The sequence below is a fragment of the Phalacrocorax aristotelis genome, chromosome 13 (assembly GCF_949628215.1).
Source record: "Phalacrocorax aristotelis chromosome 13, bGulAri2.1, whole genome shotgun sequence".
NCBI classification, from domain to species: domain Eukaryota; kingdom Metazoa; phylum Chordata; class Aves; order Suliformes; family Phalacrocoracidae; genus Phalacrocorax; species Phalacrocorax aristotelis.
Window position 1 is genome coordinate 10288979 of NC_134288.1, and position 24721 is coordinate 10313699.

The 24721-nt window shown below is 40.9% G+C and overlaps 1 protein-coding gene across 10 annotated transcripts in view; it reads left to right on the top strand.

Moving 5' to 3' along the window:
- RTEL1 (regulator of telomere elongation helicase 1) overlaps positions 1–24721 on the top strand; it is a 57252-nt gene that overhangs the window by 14877 nt on the left and 17654 nt on the right. For all 10 annotated transcript variants that reach the window (XR_012663072.1, XR_012663073.1, XM_075109251.1 and 7 more), the window contains exons 15-27: positions 887–961; positions 1837–1918; positions 7616–7748; positions 7907–8020; positions 10390–10430; positions 11543–11628; positions 12410–12487; positions 13239–13316; positions 15298–15441; positions 16197–16312; positions 19472–19595; positions 20684–20825; positions 21703–21857. Coding sequence is in view for 8 of the 10 variants with exons in the window: in XM_075109251.1 (XP_074965352.1) it covers positions 887–961; positions 1837–1918; positions 7616–7748; positions 7907–8020; positions 10390–10430; positions 11543–11628; positions 12410–12487; positions 13239–13316; positions 15298–15441; positions 16197–16312; positions 19472–19595; positions 20684–20825; positions 21703–21857 (1368 nt within the window). In the remaining 2 variants the exon portion in view is untranslated. The remainder of the gene's footprint in view (positions 1–886; positions 962–1836; positions 1919–7615; positions 7749–7906; positions 8021–10389; positions 10431–11542; positions 11629–12409; positions 12488–13238; positions 13317–15297; positions 15442–16196; positions 16313–19471; positions 19596–20683; positions 20826–21702; positions 21858–24721) is intronic.

Sequence of the window (24721 nt, forward strand, 5' to 3'; positions counted from 1 at the left end):
CTTGCTTGTTACAGACCTTTGTCTTCAAGATTTAATTTATAACCAGCTTGTTTTCTTTAATAATAGGGGTTTTTTTTAATTCCTTTTAGAAGAACACTTACTAAAAATTTGGGTTTTGTACTCCCTATTTTTCAGAAGTTAATATTTCCAGGAATTGTCCTTCTTTTTTCCTTTTTTTGGACTGGTGGAGAACATCTTGTTGCAACCAGCTTGGATAATTCCTTTTAAATGTCTGAAGAAATTTTGTTTAGGAAAATTAACAGAAGTTATAAATATTTGAGAACCACAGCTGTTTATATTGAAGTTGAACTGCAATGGCATATGTTTGAAAGAGCATCATCCTTAGTCATAAGACATCACATACAGGAAAGGGGAAGAAGCATAAAACTGTGCAGAAGTGTTGATAGAAGCTTTTAATTTAATATATGGACAACTAGATATGATTACAACTTGATTTTTTTTTTTCTAAGCAGCATATTATTAGTGTAGGGTATCATTGCTGAAATTTTAAACTAAGGGAATTCAAAAAGTTATTTTACACCCAGTTGTGACTCTGTGATCTCATGAACATGTAGTATGTTTATGTTTATCCACAGCCAGAAGTCATGAATAGTGTGAATAAGACTGTCATTGCGTAGTTTGAATATATTTAGATATTGGCTTGCATTTTTTTTGAACAATGGGAAAGCCATGTGGTTAGCAGGAGTTGCCTGTAAACATTTTATTTATTCAAGATTCTCTGTCTTTATTTAATAACAGGAGCAAGGAGATTTAAATTTATCACAGCAGTAACTTTTGTGGAGATCCTTCTCAGTGCAAAGATACGTTAGGGATTTTGCTGGAAACAGTTGTTAAATCTTTCCATTTGTTTACATCCATTTTCCAGACAGTATTCAACATTGATCCTCCAGAAGGCTCGACAAGTTTCATGCCACATCAGTCGATATCTAAATATTATAAGGTATGGGATGCTTTGTGTCCTACATTTTTCTTTCCTGGCATTTAACGTCTGCACTTAGTGTATCCAAGACTAGAAGGATATGGATAGTATAGCAAATGATGCTGTTGATTACAGGGAGGATATATAAGTTATTCTGGGGGGAGGGGGTGGCAGGAAACAAAACCCCCCCAAAACCACAAAGGAACTGTGGTTAGTTTAGGTTCCAAGGAATAAGAGGAGCTACGCAGTAATTTTTAAAGAAACTCTATTATGAAATTAGGAAAGTGCGGCAATTGTGAATTATGAAAAACTTTGATACTGCATATTGTGCAAGAATTAATGTGTTTTTCCAATAATCTGTTCTCTTAACTTTAGTTTGGCCTATTACCAAGCCAGTATATTAAAGCCACTGAAACTCCACACCCCGAAGTCCTTATAATTTATTTAGAGTTTGGGACTTATGGGCTGTGATGCTGTAATAAATTTTAGGAATGGATCTTTTTTTTAGATAAAATGTAACTTTCATATTAAGTTTAAGACTTGATACTCTTTTTATTGCCAAATGGAACAAGTCTAACACAATAGTCCTAGTCTGTGTGTTTTATTCTGGTGGACAATACCCAAAGAATTGGGTTATTTCTGCTCAGGGCAGTCCATGAAAAGCTGCTTCCATAAACTGACTCAAAATGGCTGGTTAAATGGTGATATACTTCTTTGCTCCTAGTTAAGTACATTATGAAAGACTGGAAACAAAACAGGAAATAATATGACCGTACACTGTAAAAGTGACACTAATTACGTTAACCACCCTTGATATGGGCTAGCTTTTTTGAGGGATGAAGTGCAAGTTCATTTCTGTAGCCATCTCTAGAAATATTTCTGTTATTTTCCTTCAGGTACATATTCATCTGGATAACAGTAATCAGAAGAAGAAACAACGGACAGATCTCTGGAATTCATCGTCTGCAAAAAAACAAGGTACAGGAGCTGGTCGTAGGGAGGCTCATGCTAAAGCTGGATTGAAAACTACTCAACTGCTCCTTTCTGATTCAAATGAGAGGAAACAATCGAAGACATCCCAACCTGTATTACTTCACATTTTTGAAAAGGGAGTCCTCAGTCAAATTTTGGAATGCCATTGTAGGATTTTGAGTGAAACACCACTTATGTTATCTTAAACGTTAAAAATGACTCTGAGGAATAAAGGGCTGAACAGAATAACTCAATGAGGGCATGCTCCAGATCTGCCTATACGAAAAAAATTTTTAAACGCAAATGGCATAGTAGTGTTCCTCATAGAGCTGGAAAGTCTTCAGTGCGTAATCAGTATGCCTTGTTGCCATGGTCCAAGTTAAAAGAATCAGTAGAGGTGGGACTGGGAAAGATTCCTCGCCTCCCAGGAGAGAACCAGTGGGTGGTTTGGTTGTAGGGTTTTTTTGGTCATGTTCTGTAAGATGAAGAGATTTGGAGCACTAGTGTTGCTGCAAAGCTCTCTTTCTCTAAAACAGGGTAGGGTTTTTTAAGGTTTTGGGACCTCATGTTTGAAGAACTCTAGGACTGCTTGAGGGTGTTCCTTTGCAGTTTTATGTTTCTAAGTACAGCTCCATCGTGGATACAATGAGTCGAGGAGGTGCTTTTCACTTTTATAGTTACTTCTAAAGGGGAGGTGACATAAGCAATCTCATAAATCACAGGATGGTAGGGGTTGGGAGGGACCTCTGGAGATCATGTGTGCAACCCCCCTGCTTGAGCAGGCACCCCCAGAGCAGGGGGCACAGGACTACATCCAGACAGGTTTTGAAGTCTCCTTCCCTGGAGACATTCAAAACCTCTCTGGGCAACCTGTTCCACTGCTCTGTCACCCTCACAGTGAGGAAGTTTTTTCTCATGTTTAGATGGAGCTTCCTTTGTTCCAACTTGTGCCCATTGCCCCTTGGCCTGTCATTGGGCACTACTGAAAAGAGTCTGGTCCCAAATCTCAATATAAAATGGTCTTGTACCACTGCTGCTTTGTGCACTGCCAAAGTTCTTCCAGTGCAGTTATTCCACAATGGAGATTATTTTATTTCACTGGAATTGTTGCTTGTATTGGTGTACAGAAAATATTCAGACCAGCCCAAGAATGGGAGACCCTCCTTTAGGATTGATGTTGAGGTTTGTGAAATGTTCTGTTATAGAATCATAGAATGGTTTGGGTTGGAAGGGACCTTTGGAGGCCATCTGGTCCAGCCCCTCTGCAGTGAGCAGGGACATCTTCAACTAGATCAGGGTGCTTAGAGCCCTGTCCAGCCTGACCTTGAATGTTTCCAGGGATGGGGCCTCCATAACCTCTCTGGGCAACCTGTGCCAGTGTTTCACCACCCTCGTAAAAAATTTTTTTTCCTTATATCCAGTCTAAATCTACCCTCGTTTAGTTTAAAACCATCACCCCTTGTCCTGTCACAACAGGCCTTGCTAAAGAGGTTGCCCCCGTCTTTCCTATAGTCTCCCTTGAAGTACTGGAAGGCTGCAATAACGTCTCCCCGCAGCCTTGTCTTCCCCAGGCTGAACAACCCCAACTCTCAGCCTGTCCTCATAGCAGAGGTGCTCCGGCCCTTGGATCGTTTTTGTGGCCTCCTCTGGACCTGCTCCAACAGGTCCATGTCCTTCCTGTGCTGAGGGCTCCAGAGCTGGACGCGGCGCTGCAGGGGGGTCTCCCCAGAGCGGAGCAGAGGGGCAGAATCCCCTTGCTCACCCTGCTGCCCATGCTGCTTTTGGTGCAGCCCAGGATGCAGTTGGCCTTCTGGGCTGAGAGCGCACATTGTTGGCTCATGTCCAGCTTTTCATCACCAGCACCCCCAAGTCCTTCTCCACAGGGCTGCTTCTCAATCCATTCGTTCCCCAACCTTTATTGAAACTGGGGGTTGCCCCGACCCAGGTGCCAGGACCTTGCACTTACCCTCATATCAGCTATTTGTCTCTGTGTAACTGTGGTGTGTTAAACACAAAATTTGTGTTGCTAAGGCTGTAACTTCCTCTTACAAGAAGGATGTTCATGTATAGATATGATACTGAAGATGTGTGCCAAAGATATTATAACGAGTAAATTCCATGAAAGTTCTTAATCTCTGTTGAAATTACTCATATATAGTGGAGGAGTCATAACTGGTTGGCCTATTCTGAAGCTCTGTAGTGAAGGTTCATGTGATGTGGCAGAGAAATAATGCTTCAGAATGTGAATTCTTAGCCAGGAAATGCCATGCCAGGTAACATCCTCAGGGCACTGTTACCTTCTCTGAGATACTATCTTTTTTTGAGCAACTTCCTAAGTTCTTCAGGGCATGTTGTCACTTCTTGGTAGTTTCAGCCTCAACTATACTTTTTTAGTCCTTCTTGTTCAACTGAGATTTCTCCCTCTCCTTGTTTATGTCCTCCCACCTATTTTGTTCCTTATGCTCTGCAGAACTTGGGATCTGGAACTACCTCAGTATAACTGTGTTTCAAAACAACATATTTAGAAGAAAAGAAACTTGGCTTCTGAATCGAAGGATTATCCTAATGCTCCTACAAAGCAGCATCAAGCTTGGCTTTGTTGGACTTCAACATGCTTTCTGATATTTTCATTTATTTTTTAATAAATACAGTTATGTGGAAAACAAAACATTTTCTGATTAGAGAAGACAGGTGAAGATCCCTTTACCTAAGCTTTCTTAATAGAATACTCTCCAAGGATCTTTGTAAATACCTTGCCTTATAACTATCTACTTATTTACTCAGTTAAATGCTCTTGAGAATGTAAATATTTGTTTCACAGAATTATTTTTCTTAGGGGCAAAAGTAACATTTTTCGAAGAAAGAGTTTCCATGAATTTAGTGATTTTGCACATAATGTCCTCATAAGTGTTTCCACAAAGTAAGTTCTGTTCTGTTTCTGAACAGAAACATGCTGTTTAGTAATCTACAAATATTGTGTTCCTGAGATATTGCTCAACTGGAGCTTGAAGTTACAGGAATAATTCTAAGTAGATTTTGTTAAATATGTGTTCAGGAAAAGGCTAATAGAAAAACTTTAGCTTTATTGTATAGTTTTGACAATTAATGCACAATAACAATTCAAAGCAGTCACAGAATTCTTTTGGGATTTAGTAGATGCATACTGATATATTTGCTTTTCAAATAAAAACAGTATTTGCAAGCACCTATGCGACAGGCTAGGAATTTGTTGTGACTTGCACTGCGTGCAAGCCTAGCAGAGGCCACGCAAGACTGATCAAGTATCTGGTTTCCTGTAGCGGTATAGCAGATTGTATAGAAATAATGCAAACCTTTAAAGAATAGCTCTTTTCAAGGATTTTGTGGAAACTATTCACTCAAGCATAGTTCTCCACAAACCATGATTCGTGGGGAGAAGTGGCATAGCTTGGGATCGCTGATGAGATTACTGACTGGTGAAGCCAAACCTTGAATATTGTGTTCAATTTTGGGCCGCTCACGACAAGGAGGACATTGAGGTGCTGGAGCGTGTCCAGAGAAGGGCAACGGAGCTGGTGAAGAGTCTGGAAAGCAGGTCTTATGAGGAGAGGCTGAGGGAGCTGGGGGTGTTTAGCCTGGAGAAGAGGAGGCTGAGGGGAGACCTTATCGCTCTCTGCAACTGCCTGAAAGGAGGGTGTAGTGGGGTGGGTGTTGGTTTTTTCTCCCAAGTAACAAGTGATAGGATGACTGGAAATGGCCTCAAGTTGCATCGGGGAGGTTTAGATTGGATATTAGGAAAAATGTCTTCACTGAAAGAGTGGTCAGGCATTGGAACAGGCTGCCCAGAGAGGTGGTGGAGTCACCATCCCTGGGGGTGTTCAGAAAACATGTAGACATGGCACTTCAGGGCATGGTTTAGGAGACATGGTGGTGTTGGGTTGATGGTTGGACTTGATGATCTTAGAGGTCTTTTCCAACCTTAATGATTCTATGATTCTATGACCTAGCTCTATTCTGTGCACAAATGCCACTTACGAATACAATATTGAACTGTTGCAGTTCTATGTTAAGATAAAATGCTCCTACTCTTGGTTTGCTATAAATCTCCATGTTGTAAACTATTAGCAAACAATTTCTTCATGGATTAGCTGACCTTGTACCAGGAATGGAAAAGGCTGCTGCAGAGATATACTTTGTGTAACATCCAACAGTTCCTGCCGGTGAATGTGGCCTTTAAAATGGGTTTAATATTGTTTAAGTTTAAAGATATAATTGCAGAGCACCAGGCTAAAAATGTATTACAATTCCAGCTTCTCTGAGAACTGGGCAACAGGTGCCTGGCAGTCATCCTGCCAGGTTAGAGAAGTATATTTCAAACTGAACATTGGCAAGGCAAATGTGAGTGGTTGGTGTTCTTCTCTTCTAGGCCATCCGTATATGCACAGTTTGCTTTTATGCTGGAATTTCTTAGGTTCCTGACCTAAGTGACTTTGCTCTTGTCTGTAGATACTTACTCGCCGGTCCATATACAGCTCCTAACTGTAATTTGCACCAATTCCTAGTGTGAATTAAAGAGATACAGAATTAGGTAAACTTTGGAATGTGATTCTTCTAGAGCCTGAATATATTTGGACAAATCCATCCAGATTGAGATGGAAGGATAAAACTTTAGCTTAAAATAAATGTTGTAATTCTAAGCAGTAAGTGACTCACTGGGCACATATTACTGGGAATTTCCTGAAACTGTCGGCTCCTTTTTGGAAATACAGTCTTTGAATGATGTGTGTATATTTATGACATGCACATGATATGTGGATGCTAGAATTTTTTCTTTGGCATCGTGTGGTGGTTGGTTTTTTTTTTTTTTTACTGAAACTAATCATGCAAAACAATCAGAAACAAAAGCTAGTGCTTTATTTGCCTGTTCTTGTTCTTGATGTAGATGATTGTTTTATTCCCTTGTTCCTTTGGCTGTCTGTGAAAAGCTGATGCTAAGTTTTCAGCAAGACCACCAATGGTAGAACTATAAGCTGAGCAATGAAAGAAATCACTAGTGTGATTTATCCATTTTTCTTTATATCCTTTCTGTTGATAATTTATAGTATGCCAGATTTTCAGTGTCATGCACATTGTATATCCACATCCCACAAGAGATTTGAGCATAAGTTGAAAGGTTTGGCAGTTGATTGTGGGAAAATGGGAAGTTTAGGTGAAAGGTTTATAGCCATTGGAAATTCCTGATGGAGAAGGGGTTCTCCTTTCAAGCAAGAGTAGGCACAGAGATACTTTTTAGTAACTTCAGTCATTTGTCTTTCATCCTAGTATTCTGCAGCTCTTCTACCATGCTTCCCCTTCAAATTGTCCTTGACTGAGGGAAGTGAATCAGTGGACGGAGGACTGCGTAGTTTTCTCTGCGCAATCTGCCTGTTACTTGCTGACAAAAAGATCTGATGCTCTGTCTTTTCTATAACTGTCTTTTGACTAAAAGTATGATCTACTTAAGGTGTGAGGAAGCAATGACCCTTTAAACTAATTTTTGAATGGGCTTAGTAATTAAATCTGGGAAGGACCAAAGCAGAACATACCATACGTCTAGAATTTTACCTTCAGATTCTGGCTGTTTTATTTTCAGAAGTTCAGGTACAGTGTGCTATGTGCTAGTCATATTCCAATTTTTCCCCTTACAGACTTGCTGCTTAGTGTTTTCTTTTTATTTTGATACAGGAAAGACCTTAAGCTATTGGTGTTTCAGCCCTGGATACAGCATGCATGAGCTTGTTCGACAGGGAGTCAGGACAATTATCCTTACGAGTGGGACTCTCTCCCCCCTCTCATCATTTACAATGGAAATGCAGATGTAAGTACCTAGATGTGTGACAGTACTGTTACTGAAAATGCACAATCTGTTCTCATGATTTTAGGTTTCATCTCAGGATTTTTGAGTGTTCTGGACTGGTAGCCAGTAGGGAATAATATAATGAGTATGACTGGGATCTTACTTTTGTGTTTCTTTAGCCCTTTTCCTGTTTGCTTGGAGAATCCTCATGTTATTGATAAACACCAGCTCTGGGTTGGGATCATTCCTAAGGGACCTGATGGAGCTGTACTTACTTCTACCTATGAAAGAAGGTAATGAGCTTCCATGTGGAATTCTGCTTTGAAGTCCTGGGTTCTGACGGTTGGGGTTCTGCTTACAGGAGGGTGCTAGTGAAATAAGTTGTCTCTGTGGTTCTGTCTTGGATAAACACTGTGCTGAATAACAACACCCTTTAACCACTACTGTTGAAAATTTTGAACTGGAGGGCTGGAAGGGATCAAGTGTCAGGACACTGAGTGCACTAACAGTCCTTGCTGGCCCTGACCAGCCTCAGCAGGGACCTCCATGCACAACCATCACCCAGGACCTCCACTTAAGGTCTGGTGTAGGCCTTCAGTCACTGTAGTCCAAGCTGTAGAAATATCTGTCTCCAGCTCCATTGTAACTACACCTGGCCAAGGACCCTGTCCATCTGACCCTGACCTACTGATTGACTTCCCGGTTTGACCTTGGACCTGCCTGCCACTGTGGACCTGGCTCACCATCCCTGGACTGTGACAGTTCTTACTGTCACTGGACCTCCTCCTGGTTTTACTGACTTGCATTCCTGGCTTGACCTTGGACCTTCCCCATCACCATGACTTTGCCTGATGATCCGAACTTGTCACTGAGCCTGGTTACTGCATCCGAGTCTTTACTGCTTACCTTGCTCTGTTAGTGGGGGTCTGGGCTCTGGCTGGTAAGGCCCCTGCCTCTGTGTGCCTTCATACCATGCTCAGGTACCACCTCCCTGTCCCTTGCAGAGCAGTCCACCCTCACTGACATGGAGCCCCATCCTAAATTTCTTTGCTGAAGGCTTAATCGATTTGAAATATGGCTGGCCTTTGCAGCAACTATTTTTATGTTTAAAGCTTGCCACCATGACCCACCTCTCTCTTACCTCTGCATATCCATCTTAAGGAAAATATATCCAAATATTTGTCAAGCTTTTCATCATAATTTTTCTTGCTTTTCTTTGGTCTGTCATGATTTTGCGTGTGTCTTTCTGTTCTTCAGAGTAGACAGTGCTTCTGCCGCCGGCAGAATATACTGCCAGCAGGGAAGGCCAGAACTTGATTTCATTGTATATTGACTTCTGTTGTGCAATATGATAGTCTCATTGGCATCTCTGTATAATTTTAAAAGGCAGTTTCGTGCTTTGGTGCACATGGCAGAAGGTTCTGTGCTTGCCAGTTCTCTGAAGTTACTACAGAGTGACATCACTGGTGCTAGTACTGTGTTTAGGGATGTAGTCCTTCTGTAGCATTTTGAAATGATAATTGGTTCCTTGTGTACAATACATGTGTTCTTCCATTTAACTTTCTTCCTGTAGTACACACATCTTTTTGTGTTGGCACATTCTTAAATATATTTCAATTTCTACGTTATAGACAAACCTCTGGCTTAGAATTCTGTAATTTAGCCTGCTGCAGGCCTGACTTACTCTTTTTCAGCAACACAGAAAAAAAAACTCAAAGAGCTTTTACTGGGAGGAAAAAAAAAGGGGGGGGGGGGAATGCCAAATGTTCTACAGACTTGGAAAGGGATTCAGCAGTTGTAATTGATTTTTACAGAGAAGAAGTCTGGAAAACCCTCAAACTATATTTTTCATTTTCAGAAGCTTAGTGTGCTGTTTCAGTTTATTTTGTTGAAGATACTGTCTTTCAAAGAGGGAAGGTTGGGGATCCCCAACACCTTTTTTTTTGAAGGAAGGGAATTCACAGTGTTTGCTGTGTTTTGACAATGTCTGTGTGGTGATACCAGTATTTATAGGTCATATAAAAATAAATATGTTCATTTTTTTCTCTGTAAGTTTCCTGGGAAAACAGTATGCTGAACTACAGGGCACTAAAAAGAAAGAAACATAAAGGTACACGAGAACAGGTGACTTTTCAGTCAGGGCTGGAAGAATCAGGTAAATACTGTTCATTGTAGAGCAGTACTTTTTCAGTCAAAGCGAAAGTGATTTACTTGGCTTATGCCACAAGTAAATAATAAGCATAGTAACCAAACTCACCCGTTTTCCCCCTGCAGCCTCACCACACCTAATCCATCAATAATTACTTTAAATAGTTGTAAAATTAGTCAGTCTTGGCAGCATCTACAGACTTTTCCAGCAGAACATTCACCCTTAAATTGTTAGTATTAATCATAAAAGTCAAATGGCTGCCCATTTCCACTTGTTACATTTTGATAATGTTAAAGCTTAGATCATCTTCAGTGCTAATAAGAATATTTGGCAGTAATAGTAATGTGTAGGCAAGGTATTACTAATTTTGTGTCCTTGGTATGGGTGCTTGCCACAGGAAGGAGAGCAGTTGGGGAGTATAGATATGCTCTTTTAGATGAATATCAGAGGAAGTCAATGTGTACAAAAACATAGAAAAGCAAATACAATTATGTTGTTTGAATTTTCTTTTAGGTTTTCAGAGGATTATTTATCTTCTATGGGGAAAACAATTGGTAAGTGAATGTGTGGATTTCAGAAATGGGTTGTTGCACAGGATTTTTAGAAATCTCCTAGAAGGAGAAATACTAAAGAAGGCGTAATAAGACAGAAAAGGTAAAGGATTGCATTGTATATCTAAATGCTGTCTGGTTGTGTATGCTTCTGTTTGCTCAGGCAGCTGGCTACTGTAATTGCATACAAAAAAGAGTTTGAGTCCTTGATTTAATATTTCCAAGTTATGACATAATTTTTTATTGTCAGCTGTTGGTGTTTGGGTCAAAAGTGTGGTCCCTAAACATGGTCAGAAAGTGGTGCAAGCTAGAAAATAAATGCACAGAGGTGATGCAGCCAAGCATCATTTGCCGAGCAATTAAGGGTCACAAGTACTCAATGCAATTTCTTTTGATATTTTTAAAGGCACTATGTTGGGCCCGCCTTAAGTCAGCATTTATTGTTTTGGTAATGTTTTACAAATATAATAGAACTACAAGATTTTAACAAAAGAGGACAGAGTAAAAGAATAGCATTTGTGTAGCTTGGCTGAGATAAGATTGAAAGGAATCTGTTAAATCTAGAAATGTTTGAAGGAAATGGAGGAGAGTGTTTTGAGGTGTTCAGCTTGGCCTAAAAGGTGAAATTCAGAAAATGCTTTCACAAAATACCAGATTATACACTTCACTGAAAAAAACATTACTGTTTGAGCAGAAAACTCTCAAAAGCAATCTTGTGGTACCTCATCCATTGCTGTGACTGTTTAGACTGCAGTGGACAAAGAGTAGAGGAAATGATCTAAAATAGACCCTACTGGAACAAGGAAAAATATGGCAGATGATGTTGTATCTCTTTTGTCTATAGTGTTTGGTGTAGCTCCTAATACCTTTTATCCTGTTAACACTACACTTTAGAAAGCTAGTTAAGCATCTGTGTTAAAGTTTGTACCTTGATGCCAAGATTATTGAAATGATATAAAAAAATAAAATTACTTCTAATACATGAACATTCACGTTAAGAAAGTAAAAAAGATTTTGGAAGGAACCCATGCTGTTAGCTTATTTTTATTCTGCAGTCTCTGTACTTCATTCCAGGATGAAAATGCCTTCAACTATACACTCGCCTATCGTTGCAGGTAACCTTGTGCGGGTTGTACCACATGGACTGCTGGTATTCTTCCCATCGTATCCTGTCATGGATAAGAGCCTGGAATATTGGAGAGTATGTTAACTACTCTGCCTTTATAGGTGGCTTAGTTACACATGTCAGTCAGTTTGTAGTTAAGCTATCTAACAACGCTCGTTAAAAATTAGTTATTAATAAGTACACTATAAAATCTGGCAAGTAAAAACCTGGGCCAGGCTTCTTTTATTTTGTTCACAGTACACTGAAATGCAGTGTTGTAGAAACTAAACCCAAAAGAATCTTAATACATTATCTCATCTGATCTGATCTCAGAGTTTGTTTAATTTCACCAGACTTCCCTTCATTAAATCTCCAAATTATAGTTGGTCTAAGTGTTTCAACTCATGGGAAAAAAATCCCAGTGTGAGCATTTCTCTTTATTTTTAATTTGTAGCTGTTGCAACTATAGCTTTTGTGACTGCTATGCTCATGACCTGAGTGTCCCTGGTGAGACTTGGAGGAATAGTGCTGTTTTAAATGCTCTTCCTCCTCAAAAGCAAATGCTGGGACAGAGGTGTCATACTGCAGAGTGGGTCTCTGGGAGGCAGATGTTGGGAACCTTCAAGTTGGAAGGAAAAGAAACGAATCTCCCATCTGTGTAATGTCTTAGTTGCACCAACTGCAAGGAATCAGCATTAGTGTTGTTAGGATTGCATGTTTCTGCTTCTATCTCTTCCTGTGTTTGGCAAAAGAGGAACAGACTATGTTAGGGAAGTCTGTGGTGACCACTCCTGAGCATTTCCTTTCTTGTGGGTGCTTCTGGTGTGTACTTACTTTCACATGACCATTTCTGATATGTTCATTATTTGTTTAACAGGAGCATGATTTTGCTAAAAGAATAGAAGAAGTGAAGCCAATGTTTGTGGAACCCAGGAACAAAGGAAGCTTTGCAGAGGTTGATTATTTGCATTACATACCCATAACATTTTGAGAATCTGTTTTCATGTTTAAATGACTTCTTTAAGATGTGTTGGGATGTGAAACACCCAAACTTCATACTTGGATAAAATTAAAACTCTCTGAGAGCTTCTTTGAAAGTATAGTTCTTCTGTGCATTCTTCCTTTACTCTTTTGGCTGGTTGTGGAGGGTAGAGTCTTCATTTGAAATCGAGTGATGTAACAGTGGCTAACATACATATATGTACAGAGTAACTGAGTTGGTAGAAAGCTGTCAGTTCAGTAGTCAGCATCTTTTAATGTTCTGCGGGACACTTCCTCCCAGCTTGTCATGCTTTGGGTATTAAGGAATTGTGCAGTGCCATCTTGTTCGTTTATAGCTGCTCTGTTTGCTTCTTTGAGTAAATAATATCCTTGAATTGCTTTTCTGGTTTGTCTGTTTTAGCTAAGATCTGCAGAAACACAGGACAGTCCATGTTTTACCTTCTCATCACAAGTATCTGACATTAATCTTTTATGCTTACCCAGATGTATTCTAGATTTCACAGTAATGTAAGGATTTTGCAAAGCAAATGGCAAATGGCTTCTCACATTTGCAATTAGTAAAAATAAAGAAAATTATACTAAGCCAAACAAATTACATTTAGATCTCAGTGTACTAGTCAAATTTAGCTAGTACAGCTTTCTACTTATGCATATGCAAAGGATAATACCATTCCTGCTCTTGCTTAAACTAGTCTATCTTTTAGGTGATGGATGCCTACTATGATAAAGTTGTCTGTCCTAAGTCCAACGGAGCTGCTTTTTTGGCAGTATGTCGGGGGAAGGTAATGTAACTGAGAACTTGTTTCCTCTGAGATCAGATTATATAGCTGATGGAAAAAACCATAATTCTGGATTTCAGTACGTTTCTGTTATGTGACTGTAATTATATATGGAAAAAATTAAGAAGAGTAGGATGCCCTGAAGCTTTCTCAAAATTATGTCAAGTTTACATATGCCTCATTCCTTAGGGAGATACATCTCTGAGTTCTTCAAAGGGGATGGGCATCATACTTAAATTTCCTGTTGGCTGCTCACCAAAAACTCACCCATTAGATGAGAACAACAGTTTTGGAGGAGAACTAAAATAAACATTTTAATCAAACATGTTAGAACAGCACTGGTAAAAACCAAAAATATCGCTTAGTGTTTAAAAAATTTACATTAACTTCAGATCCTCTGGACACCTTTGGTGGCCTTTCATTTACATTTTCCAGTGCTGATACAATATCAGTGGAAATATTTGCAAAGTCATAAATTACCTTTAGGGCCTTTTTGCTGCTGCTTACTGAGAAGATTGAACTTCTTTTGAGCAGTCTCCAAAGCAGCTGTTCGATCAATGAAGAAAAGATGTAGCTCTTTTTGGTGGGACTCTTAGTTGAATATGTTTGTCCTTCCAACAATAGAGTATTACCCAGAGTGGAGGAGCGTCTGTGGAGAGACCATGCTTTGCAGTAACAGGCAATCGAAGGATAGACTGTTTAGTTTATTGTAGTCACAGGGTTAGTAGTCTGACTCCAAAATTGAAAATATATGAGAAGATAAACCAAAGGAAATGTTTGTCAAAAGGTCCAAAACTAACTCCCTTCTCAGCCATCACTTCAGGATTCCCTCCCATGTTGTTGCTCAGCTTTTACGTTGGCAGTAGCTTCTAGCAAGCTTTTTTGTGTTCTCTGTTCCCTGAAAGAAACCTAGAAAACCAGTCCTTTTTATAAAGAGGAGATTCTGTCTCCGTTGCCCTCGTTGTTTTACTAGCTGTATCTAGGCCTGGAGTGTCTTTAAAAGTTCACAGGAATTTTCTTTCCTGTTTCAAGGGGGTGAAGGGCAGGTTCATAGTGTTTTTTTTGGGAGGGGTGGGTGGGTTTGGTTGGTTGGTTGTGGTTTTTTTTTTTAAATTAGGGTTTGTTTTTTTTTTCTGTAAGGTTGGTCTTCTCATGCTGTTATTAGCCTGAGGGATTTCCTTTGTGCCTAGGATAAAATGTTCGTAAATACAACTATGCAATTGCTAGCTCCAGATGGGTTATGGTGCATGCTGTGGTTGCTCTTCTTAGTAGCAGTGTTGGCTTAAGCTGAGTAGATTTGGTCATTCCACCCACCCATCCCTGATGTTATATTCCATCACAGCTGCTTGTGCGGTATGGTGAATGAGACTGGAGAATGGATTCAGCTGAAAAACAAACCAGCTCTTTTCCCACCCCAAATTATTTTTCAGTCTGTTCAACTCTGATTTTGTTAATTTTACAAAGTGATTTGCCAGCACAGCATGGGACGTGAGCATGTACGGGGGGATGAGCAACAAATACTTGAACAGATGTAAACAGCACAGCTGGTAGATGTGACACTGTAGTCTAGTGGACTCTGAGCAGATTCTGGTAGCTTTCCATTATTGCTTCGAAATGATTCTGTTCATTTTTAATGTCAGAGAAGATTTGCTATGTTCTTATCATGTCTTGTTAACAATTCAGCATATAGAAGGATTGACTGATATTTAAGACATCTTCTGAATACAGCTGGTCTGCTTATCCAGGAATAAAATATATGCATTAATGGTTGAGGTATGCTTTGTCAGGGCCCTCTAGAGGAAAAAGCTAAGTTTAAAGTCCTGGTAATAAAAGCAAAAAATGTAGCTGAAACTAGTTGTAACATATTCATAAACTACACTTGGCTAAGGATTTCATTTAATGGAGAAAAAAAGCCAAAACCTGCTGAATTGCTCTGAAATGTCTCTTCAAATCCTGTTGATAATGGAAAACATTGTCTCTTCAGGCCAGTGAAGGCTTGGACTTCGCAGACATAAATGGACGAGGAGTTATCATCACTGGGCTTCCGTTTCCTCCTCGTATGGAGCCCAGAGTCGTTTTGAAGATGCAGTTCCTGGATGAAATGAGAAGAAGTGGTGCGGGTGCACAGGTAATACTGGGTAACTTTTCACTGTTGGCTGTTTGCAGGTTCATGTTGTTTGCAAGTTGCTTATTTGTTTCCCCCTCTTGTCCCTGTGGATTTTGGCTGTTGCTATCCTCATGGGACCCTGAATATCAAAAAGTCAAAATAACCTTGGGAGTTTGTCACAGAGAGTTACTTTTTTTTAAAAATAATATTAATCATTCCAAATTCTCCCTCCAGTGACAGGGTCTTAATCAAATATAGGCTCAAAAACTGGTATAATTAAGGTTTCAGTCAAAATTTTTGTTACCTTTCTGAGGGAAGAATTGCTTGTGCTGGCTGGTTTGCAGATTTTTGTTTTGGTGGTTTGGGGGTGCAAGTGTGTTTTGGTTTATGTTTTGTTTTGCTTTCTGTTTGGCTTTTTCTTCTGTTGCTTCAAGCATGAGAATGAATGGCGTTATAAATTCAGTTTACTGTCCTCCGGGATAGCTGTTAGGTCTTAAATGATATGGTGAGTCTATTGTACTGCTAAGGCTGGCAGTGCACCATATACTAAATAGCCCCTCAGGCTGGATATTACTGCTTGAGTTTTCTGTGCACCACAAGTCAGGTGTGATATTCGAGTCAACCTGTGTTTGGCTTTCCAAGGCTTTTAGAGATTTGTCTGTAGATCTTGTTAGATATTTGGTTTTTATTTCTTTAGAAAGGAGTAGTAACACTACAGCACAGAGGCTATGTTTTACCTGGTAAATAATGTTAATTCTTTCTCCCACCTATTACAGTATTTATCTGGGCGTGAGTGGTACAGCCAGCAAGCTTCCCGGGCTGTTAACCAGGCTATCGGCAGGGTCATCAGACATCGCCAAGACTATGGTGCTATCTTCCTATGCGACCACAGGTGAAACCTTGGCTCTAGAACATAAAACATGCATCAACATCTTTATATCCCAACACGGGTATTGGTGTTTTATATATAAATATGCTGGCGTTACAGTATGGAGAAGGCTACAGTTCATAAGTAATAAAATTATTTTATATAACAGGTCATGGAAACATTGCACTATAAGTAAGTCAAGTGGTTTTCTTCTGCTCCAAAAATATGCTGTATTGGAGCTGCAGAAAGAGATTAATGGTATTAATGCAAAATAAGCCAATTTGTTGACTTCGTGTTTGTAATACTACTGGAAATTATGTGATAGTAACTTATGGTTTTGCATTTCCTCCATCCCTCATTTGAGAAGGCAGTCACCAGGACTATGGTTTTTTGAGAGAAGGAGGAGGAAAATGAAGAAAGATTATATTGCTGAAACAATGTTATATTACACAAATATCCATTAAGATAATATTAATTAATATAATACGTATTAATAGGGAAAAAGAGTTTAATTGATAGCCTGGGGCTCAACTGGGGACATCACAGTTGAGTACTACCATTACTGTTGCACAGTTACAGGTTTTACGGACAAAAGGTAAGAACTGGCTGATTGCATGGTACAGAATCTCAGGATGGTAGGAGTTGGAAGGGACCTCTGGAGATCACCTTGTCCAACCCCCCTGCTTGAGCAGGCACCCCCAGAGCAGGGGCACAAGACCACATCCAGGTGGATTTGAGTATATGCAGATAAGGAGACTTCACAACCTCCCTGGGCAGCCTGTTCCACTGCTCTGGCACCCACACAGTAAAGTAGTTTTTCCTCATATTCAGGTGGAACTTCCTTTGTTCCAGTTCGTGCCCATTGCCCCTTGTCCTGTCATTTCGCATCACTGAAAAGAATCTGGCCCCATCCTCCTGACAGCCACCCTTCAGATATTTATATGCATTGATAAGATCCTCCCCCTTGATCTTCTCTTCTCCAGGCTGAACAAACCCAGGTCTCTCAGCCTTTCCTCATGAGGGAGATGCTCCAGTCCCCTGATCATCTTGGTAGCTCTCCACTGGACTCTCTCCAGCAGTTCCCTGTCTTTCTTGAAGCCCAGAGCTGAACACAGCACTCCAGATGTGGCCTCACTAGGGCAGAGTAGAGGGGGAGGATAACCTCCCTCGACCTGCTGGCCACACTCCTTTTAATGCACCCCAGGATACCCTTGGCCTTCTTGGCCACAAGGTCACGGTGCTGGTTCATGGTCAGCTTGCTGCCCACCAGCACTCCCAGGTCCTTCTCAGCAGAGCCGCTTTCCAGCAGGTCACCCCCAGCCTGTGCTGGTGTGGGGGGTTGTTCCTCCCCAGGGGCAGGACCTTGCACTTGCTCTTGTTGAATTTCATCACGTTCCCCTCGGCCCAGCTCTCCAGCCTGCCCAGCTCTCGCTGGATGGCAGCACAGCCTTCTGGTGTATCAGCCACTCCTCCCAGCTGGGTATCATCAGCGAACTTGCTGAGGGGTCACTCTGTCCCTTTGTGCAGGTCATTGATGATTATGTTGAACAGGACTGGACCCAGCGCAGACCCCTGGGGAACACCACTAGCTACGGGCCTCCAGCCAGACTCTGCCCCCAGTCATGCCCTCACAGAATGATATGTGGTTGGTCAAGCATGTTCTTCCCTTGGTGAATCCATGTGGAATACTTCTGATAACCTTCTTTTCCTCTACGTACTTGGAGATGGTCTCCAGAATGAACTGTTCCACCGCCTTTCTGGGGATGGAGGTGAGGGTGACTGGCTTATAGTTTCCCAGGTCCTCCTTCTTGCCCTTTTTGAAGACTGGAGTGACACTGCCTACCCTCCAGCCTTCAGGCACCTCTCCTGTACTCCACGACCTTTCAAAGATGATGGAGAGTGGCTTAGTGACAGCATCCGCCAGCTCCCCACTCGTGGTTGCATCTCATTAGGGCACCTGGATTTGTGAGGATCCAGTTTGCCTAAATGATCTTTAACCCAGTCCTCCTCAACCAAGGGCAAGTCTTCCTTTCTCCAGATTTCCTCTCTAATCTCTGGGGGCTGGGATGCCTGAGGGCCAGCCTTAGCCGTAAAGACTGAAGCAAAGAAGGCATTCAGTAGCTCTGCCTTCTCTGCATCCTGCATCACCAGGGCAACCACCTCATTCAGCAGTGTGCCCACAGTTTCCCCAGTCTTTCTTTTACTACTGATGTATTTGAAGAAGCCCTTCTTGTTATCCTGGACATCCCTTGCCAGATTCAGGTCCAAGTGGGCCTTGGCCTTCCTCGTTGCATCTCTGCATACCCTGACAATGTTCCTATATACCTCCCAAGTGGCCAGTCCCTTTTCCACATACTGTAAACCTCCCTCTTCCATTTGAGTTTTTCTAGAAGCTCTTTGCTCATCCATGCGGGTCTCCTGGCTCCTTTGCTTGACTTCCCCCTCACAGGGGTGCAAACGCTCGCAACAGTGTTACCCATATTTGCCTGCTCCTTAATTTTTTCCCATAAGCTCTTGACTCGTTCTTCTTCCACCCCAAGGCAGAACTCGATACATTCCAGCTGCTTCCTCACATGAGGAGCAACTCCCTCACCTTGCCTTGCTGGCCTGTCTCCTAAAAAGTATGTAGCAATCCATGACAGCGGTCCAGTCATGTGAGCTATCCCACCATGTCTCTGTCATTGCAATTAGATCGTGGCCCTGCAACTACACACAGATATCTAGTTACTTCTGTCTATTCCCCACGCTGCGTGTATTGGTGTACAGGCATTTCAGAGAGGTAATTGAGCATGCAGGTTTCCCTGGAGGGGTGCACGTGGACCCACTATAGCCATGCACACCCTTGAGGTGGTTGGTCTTCCGATTGTCATCTTGTGAGGCAGCTAAGGCACCTTTGTTGCTGCTCTGGTTGGCCTGGCTTATTCCCCTGTTGGATGTGATGGCATTAGCGTTGCCACTTTGGACCCTGCTCTCCAAGTCCTTCAGTTTAAAGTCTGCATACATGGTATCAACAAAGCCCTTTACTCCTGAGTGAAGACATCACCCCGTTATATTTACTGCACTGTTTCAATCTTCTGTTGTCTTGCTGTTCCTCCCTTGTCCTTTTGGACCCTGATCTAGCACGTTTTTAATTCATGTAGGCCAACTTGGCAAATAATTATCTCCTTTTTCAATTCTACACAGGTTCACAACTGGTGATGTAAGAGACAAGCTGCCTTCATGGGTACGCCCTTATGTGAATGTTTATAACAACTTTGGGCATGCAGTCAGAAGTGTCTCCCTCTTCTTCCGTGTTGCTCAAGAAATTGTAAGTGTCTTTAAATAAATAAATAAACCCCCAACACATTTTCTTGATAGTGTTGGAAACTCGGAATACTAAGCCAGGTGAGAGATGTGATGGAGTCACTTGTCTTGTCAATTCTAAACATAGGAAGCTTTACAGGAAAGGAGATATGGCTCATCTTTCTCCAAGGGTGAGCTGGGACAGGATGTGTTGTGCAACTCATTAGTTAGATCACAAAAATAACTTCCTTTTCCAGTCCCTCCTAAATAAACATAGCTTTCATTGGACGGTATGCAAATACTGGAACTGATGTTAGCATTGAAAAGCTTTCAGGGAGAGGGTACGTGTGTGGAAGAATCAGTCGAACCCTTCAATTTAATTCTAAGCTGGCTGGTAGAAAGAGTGAGACAAACCCATCCGTTATTAGTACAGTTCATCACTGGGTCATCTTTACTAATATGGCTTCTCTCTTAGCATTTAGAAGCTCTTTTTCTCAGTAATAGTTCCTTGATTTAAAAAGTAATATTGTAAAAAGACTTTCTAATTGGCTGGAGAAAGTCATAGCAAGAAATGTGCTGGAAGCCAGAATGGAGAATTCTTTGTCCTCCAAATGGAGATTAAGATTAAAGTAAACATTTAAAATTTCGTGTACAGACTTGAACGACTTCCTGAAAGATGCTTTAACCAAATTCAAGTTGTTCAAAATAATAAGTTACAGATGATACTGGATGACTTGATGATCTTTTCTGATCATAAATGGGAGTTTCATGGTAAAAAAGAATGACAGCCCAATGTGTTTTGCCAGAAGGAGCTATGTTGCAGGTATAGTGTCAGGAAGAAATCGTTCTCTAGCAGGGTGGTACCCTTTTTCTGTTACACAGGTCACTTAGTGCTAAGCTTGCTTACTACATTTCATCTACCTGTGTCACTTCCTCATTATTTGATCCTTTTTTCAAAAGCACATAAATCCAGAATGCTTAATAATTTTGCTGTCAAGGGTTATTTGGGAAAACGGATATGTGTTTGGGTGGTTGCTGGGATTTTTAGTTGCAAAGGAAGTGGAGTGGAAGAGTAGCTTTTGCCTACTGTAAAGTTTTGTAAACTGCTTACAGATGCCTCCACCTCTGCCACAACGCCCTTCTGGTTCCCTGAGTGAAACTGATACAGCACCATCTACTTCATCTGGGCAGATACTCTCCCTGAAAAAAGCCAAAAACTTGGACGACCATGTTCCCAGTTTGAAGAAGAGAAAAGGTAGGTTTGGGTCCTCACAGATACACTTCTTTGCTTTAAGCTGAACCCAAAAAAGGAGCATGAGACTAGAAACTGGAATGGGAGAGAAAGCAGGGAGAGCTCAAAGACCAATGTGAAAGTCTGATCAGAAGGGACATAGCTCAGCATTAAAAAATGGGGGGAACCAGTTGCAACTACAGAGGAAAGAGGCAGGTGAGGCATGAAAAAGTGTCCTGCAGAACAGGAGGAGTTTGGTGGAATATCATAGATTGAAAGATAAGAACTGGAAGTCTGTTTCCAACTAGGAAATATATTTTGAAGAGAACAATACTGATGTAACACAACCTACAGCTCTAAATTCTTATATTTAAAACCAAATATACCTGGATCCTGATTAGCGAGGATGGGTATTCTTGGGAGCTAGGGATGACTGTGTCTTATAGGTATTGATGCTATAAGAACTGTAGGCTTTAAAAATCCTTGTTCTGTTTAAAAACAATAAATTCTCTTTCATGCCAGCATCTCTTAAAAACAGGAACTCAGTTTTTGTGACATCCATAAAGCTGAAGTAGTTAACACAGACCACTATTGCAGTAAGACTTTTTATTATTGATCCTAAGCCCTTCTGAGGCTAACTATGACTGTCACTTAAAGAAAAGTTTGAGACAAGTCCACCAGGCTGTGGTAACAAATGCTTGAGCAATTTTGGAAGTGAGTAATCAAAGCAGTCTTCTTGCTAAATCATATAATGCAATTTTGCAAGATGTGGAAGATCAAATAAAACAACACATCGTTGTGGATTGCTAAGTTAAAATTTTTGAGGTATTACTAAGTCAAATAAAATATAAGAGATAATGTGGAATGTTAATTTGTCATCTGTATTATGCTGTGATGCCAGTAAATGGAGATGGAACATCCAGCCTATGCATGGAATACGAACAAGAGCTTGTCTCACCTAGAAGACAATGTGTTGGGCTCTTGGATGCATTGGAGCGCAACGAGAAGAGCAGCGAAGATGCAGAGGAGGAAAGTGACTTGGCAGGAGAGGAAAAGGTAATGACAGTGGTGTAGCAAAATACTTGCTTATAAGTAAAAAGTTGTAGGCTCTAAAGCAAAATGAGTTTGGCATTGACTTAAGAGTACCAGTTCAACAGTCTTTCAAGAAAAATTCACTGTAATCAGCACTGGTAACTGCACATTCTCATAATTAAGCTTAATCAAAGGATTTCCTTGCCACATTCAACTAGATGACCAACAGGCACAGGCTTGTGCTGTGCTCCATAGCTGCTGACCACATAGATTCCTGGAAGTTAACCACACTCTGGAGAGTAAAGAGCTCTCAAAGAAGAGGCCAGTAGATACACAGTTCCTCCTGGGTGGAATCCAAGTCCGAGTGTCAGCACTTGGTATGTGACCAAATACTGAGTTAAAAAAAAAGAGGGTGGGGATGTTTGTGAATTAGAACTTGCACTTTCAGAGGAAAATCTCGGATTTGCCTCAGAGAACGAATATTGCAGACTTACATAATGTCTTAACTGTATCAAAAATCCACTATTCCATTAAGATCAGCAAAGCTTCATCTGTGCCGTTCATTTTCTTTCCTCCTGGATTGGTATTTTTAATATATCAGTGGTTAGGCTGTGTCGTTTTTGCTTTCCTGAAATCCCTGTTAGCAGCTGTTGGTGGGATAGCTCCCTTACCTGGCAATCATCAACACAGGTATTTTACTGCTGGCTTGCAGACTCAGTTTGGCTGATGTCTAGTGTGTGGATTCCAGGAATGACTATAGCAGCATACCTAAGCAGTTCGCTTAAGGGAAGAATGCCTAAGAGAAGTGTGGAGGTGTAAGAAGCATCTGGGGAACATCTAAGGAGGCCTAAGGGAGATAGGTGGAGACATGTACAAAACAGAGGGAATGTACAAATTTGGAGGAACAGACAAGGAGAGAGAATAGTTGACTTATGTGCAGCTGGTTGAGAAATTGACTCCATCATCCATGGGCTGTCACAGTATAGACACCAGAACTTATTCCTGGTACATCTCCAGGCACTTGGTAACTTAGCTACAGCATCTCGTTAATTCAGCTGCACTGCTTTGGGCATAGTTCAGTGTTTCCTTAAGTCAGGTAAGTTGATGGTCCTAACGGCTTGGCCGTGAGTCAGCTAGTGTTTGCTTTTTATATTCTTCATTACTACTCATTCTGTGGCTTGCAGAGAACTGCGGGATCATCCTGTGCTGCACGTAGATTGATGACCTCTGGCCCCAGAGATCTGGGGAGTGTGGTCCTGAGATGTGTAGTGCCTCTGAGGGAGCCAACTCTCACCCTGAGTCTAGTATTGAGCTGATTTTAGTGAGTGCTGGATGTGGAGTGATAATGGGGCTAGTGTGCTTCCCTATCTTTCTTCACCATCTGCCATAGTATCTGTGTTACCATTTTTTCTTTTATCAAGGTTATACTGTACCCTTGTTCCCTAAATAATGGAAATTTAGTTGCTGTCATTCTGAAACAATTTTCTTGGGTTGAAAAAGAAAAGAAGCCTTTGTAATCTCAAAAAATCAAAATACAAGAAATAGTCTTTCAATCCATTTAAAGAATGATTTGACAGTTCCCCCTAAACAGTTTTCCTTATGAGATATGCCCTATTGAAATTTGTCTTTCAGGAGCCTTATTTTTCTGGATCACGCTAATCAAGTCAGTGCCTTTACATCCAGGCTTAAGAACATGTTTTTGATCATTTTTCTGACTTATCGCATGTATCATAAATGTTTGACTTGCTGCTTATATTCCAATTCTTCATTCTGTTACATGATGCTTAAATAAAATATATTTACATGTGCACTTAAATCATGGTCAGACTTGTCTGGAAATCAGTATCCTTGCAGTATTATGAGTGCACTGAAAGTTTGTACTTCTGAGTGTGGCCAACTGACTCTACAAACTGCCAAATCTGAGGCTACTGGCTTGGGGTTTTGTTTATTTTTAATGGTGGTGTTTTAGCTGCAGTTAGGTCAATTTGATTCCAAAGCTCTGTGAGCTAAATAGACGTATTTAGAAGTCACAGTGGGATACAGGGATACTGTTATGTTTCACTGGTTCCTTTCACAAATGAACAACACTGTTCTGTAAATGCACTGATAGTCACGTACTTGCCATGAAATTCTTCTATTGGTCAAGAGCAAAGAAATAAATCACATACCTGCTTTCTGAACAGATGTGTAGAAACCAACTGGCAATAGGGGGCTATCCCACAGTTTCTTCTCTTTCTTAGGTGTTTGTTTTTAATGTGGTTGATACTGTCTTGATCTAATATTGGAGACTCTGCTATTGAGTAATTCCACTCCTCTTGCTTCTGCCCACTTACTTCTTTTTTGGAGCTTTGTATATACCAATACTCCCAATCACTGCAGTACAAGCACAATTCTTTGTTACCAGGAATGGGAGACACTAAAAAGCTTGTCAAACCACAAGTGTTTCTGTTACTGTCTCAACCTGTCTGCCCTCATATTTTCTACGAGACTGGTTAGGTTTGCCTTCTCAGTACCCCAAGAAAAACCCTCATATAGGTTTTCTTCAGAAGAGAAGTACTTCCAGGCAGGAAAGTGAAGGGACATGTGAGTCCTCAGTTACACACAGGTATGTGTACACTCCCAGGGCTACCTGGAAACAGCTAGCTGTAAGTCCAGCTTTGCTTAATCAGAAATTTACATTGTCAAGACCAACTTTGTTTTTAATTTCCTCTGTTTTGGTCTGTCTTCCTCAATTGTCCAATAAGTGATTACCTTCTAGAAACCAGTATGTGTCCCAGGCTCTCTTGCAGTAATTTAGGTTGACTTGTTTCACTTTTTTAAATGGTGTCACAAACTGGGTTAATAAGCTTTACTGCTGGAAATGGCTAAATTAAAGGGACAGTAACTTT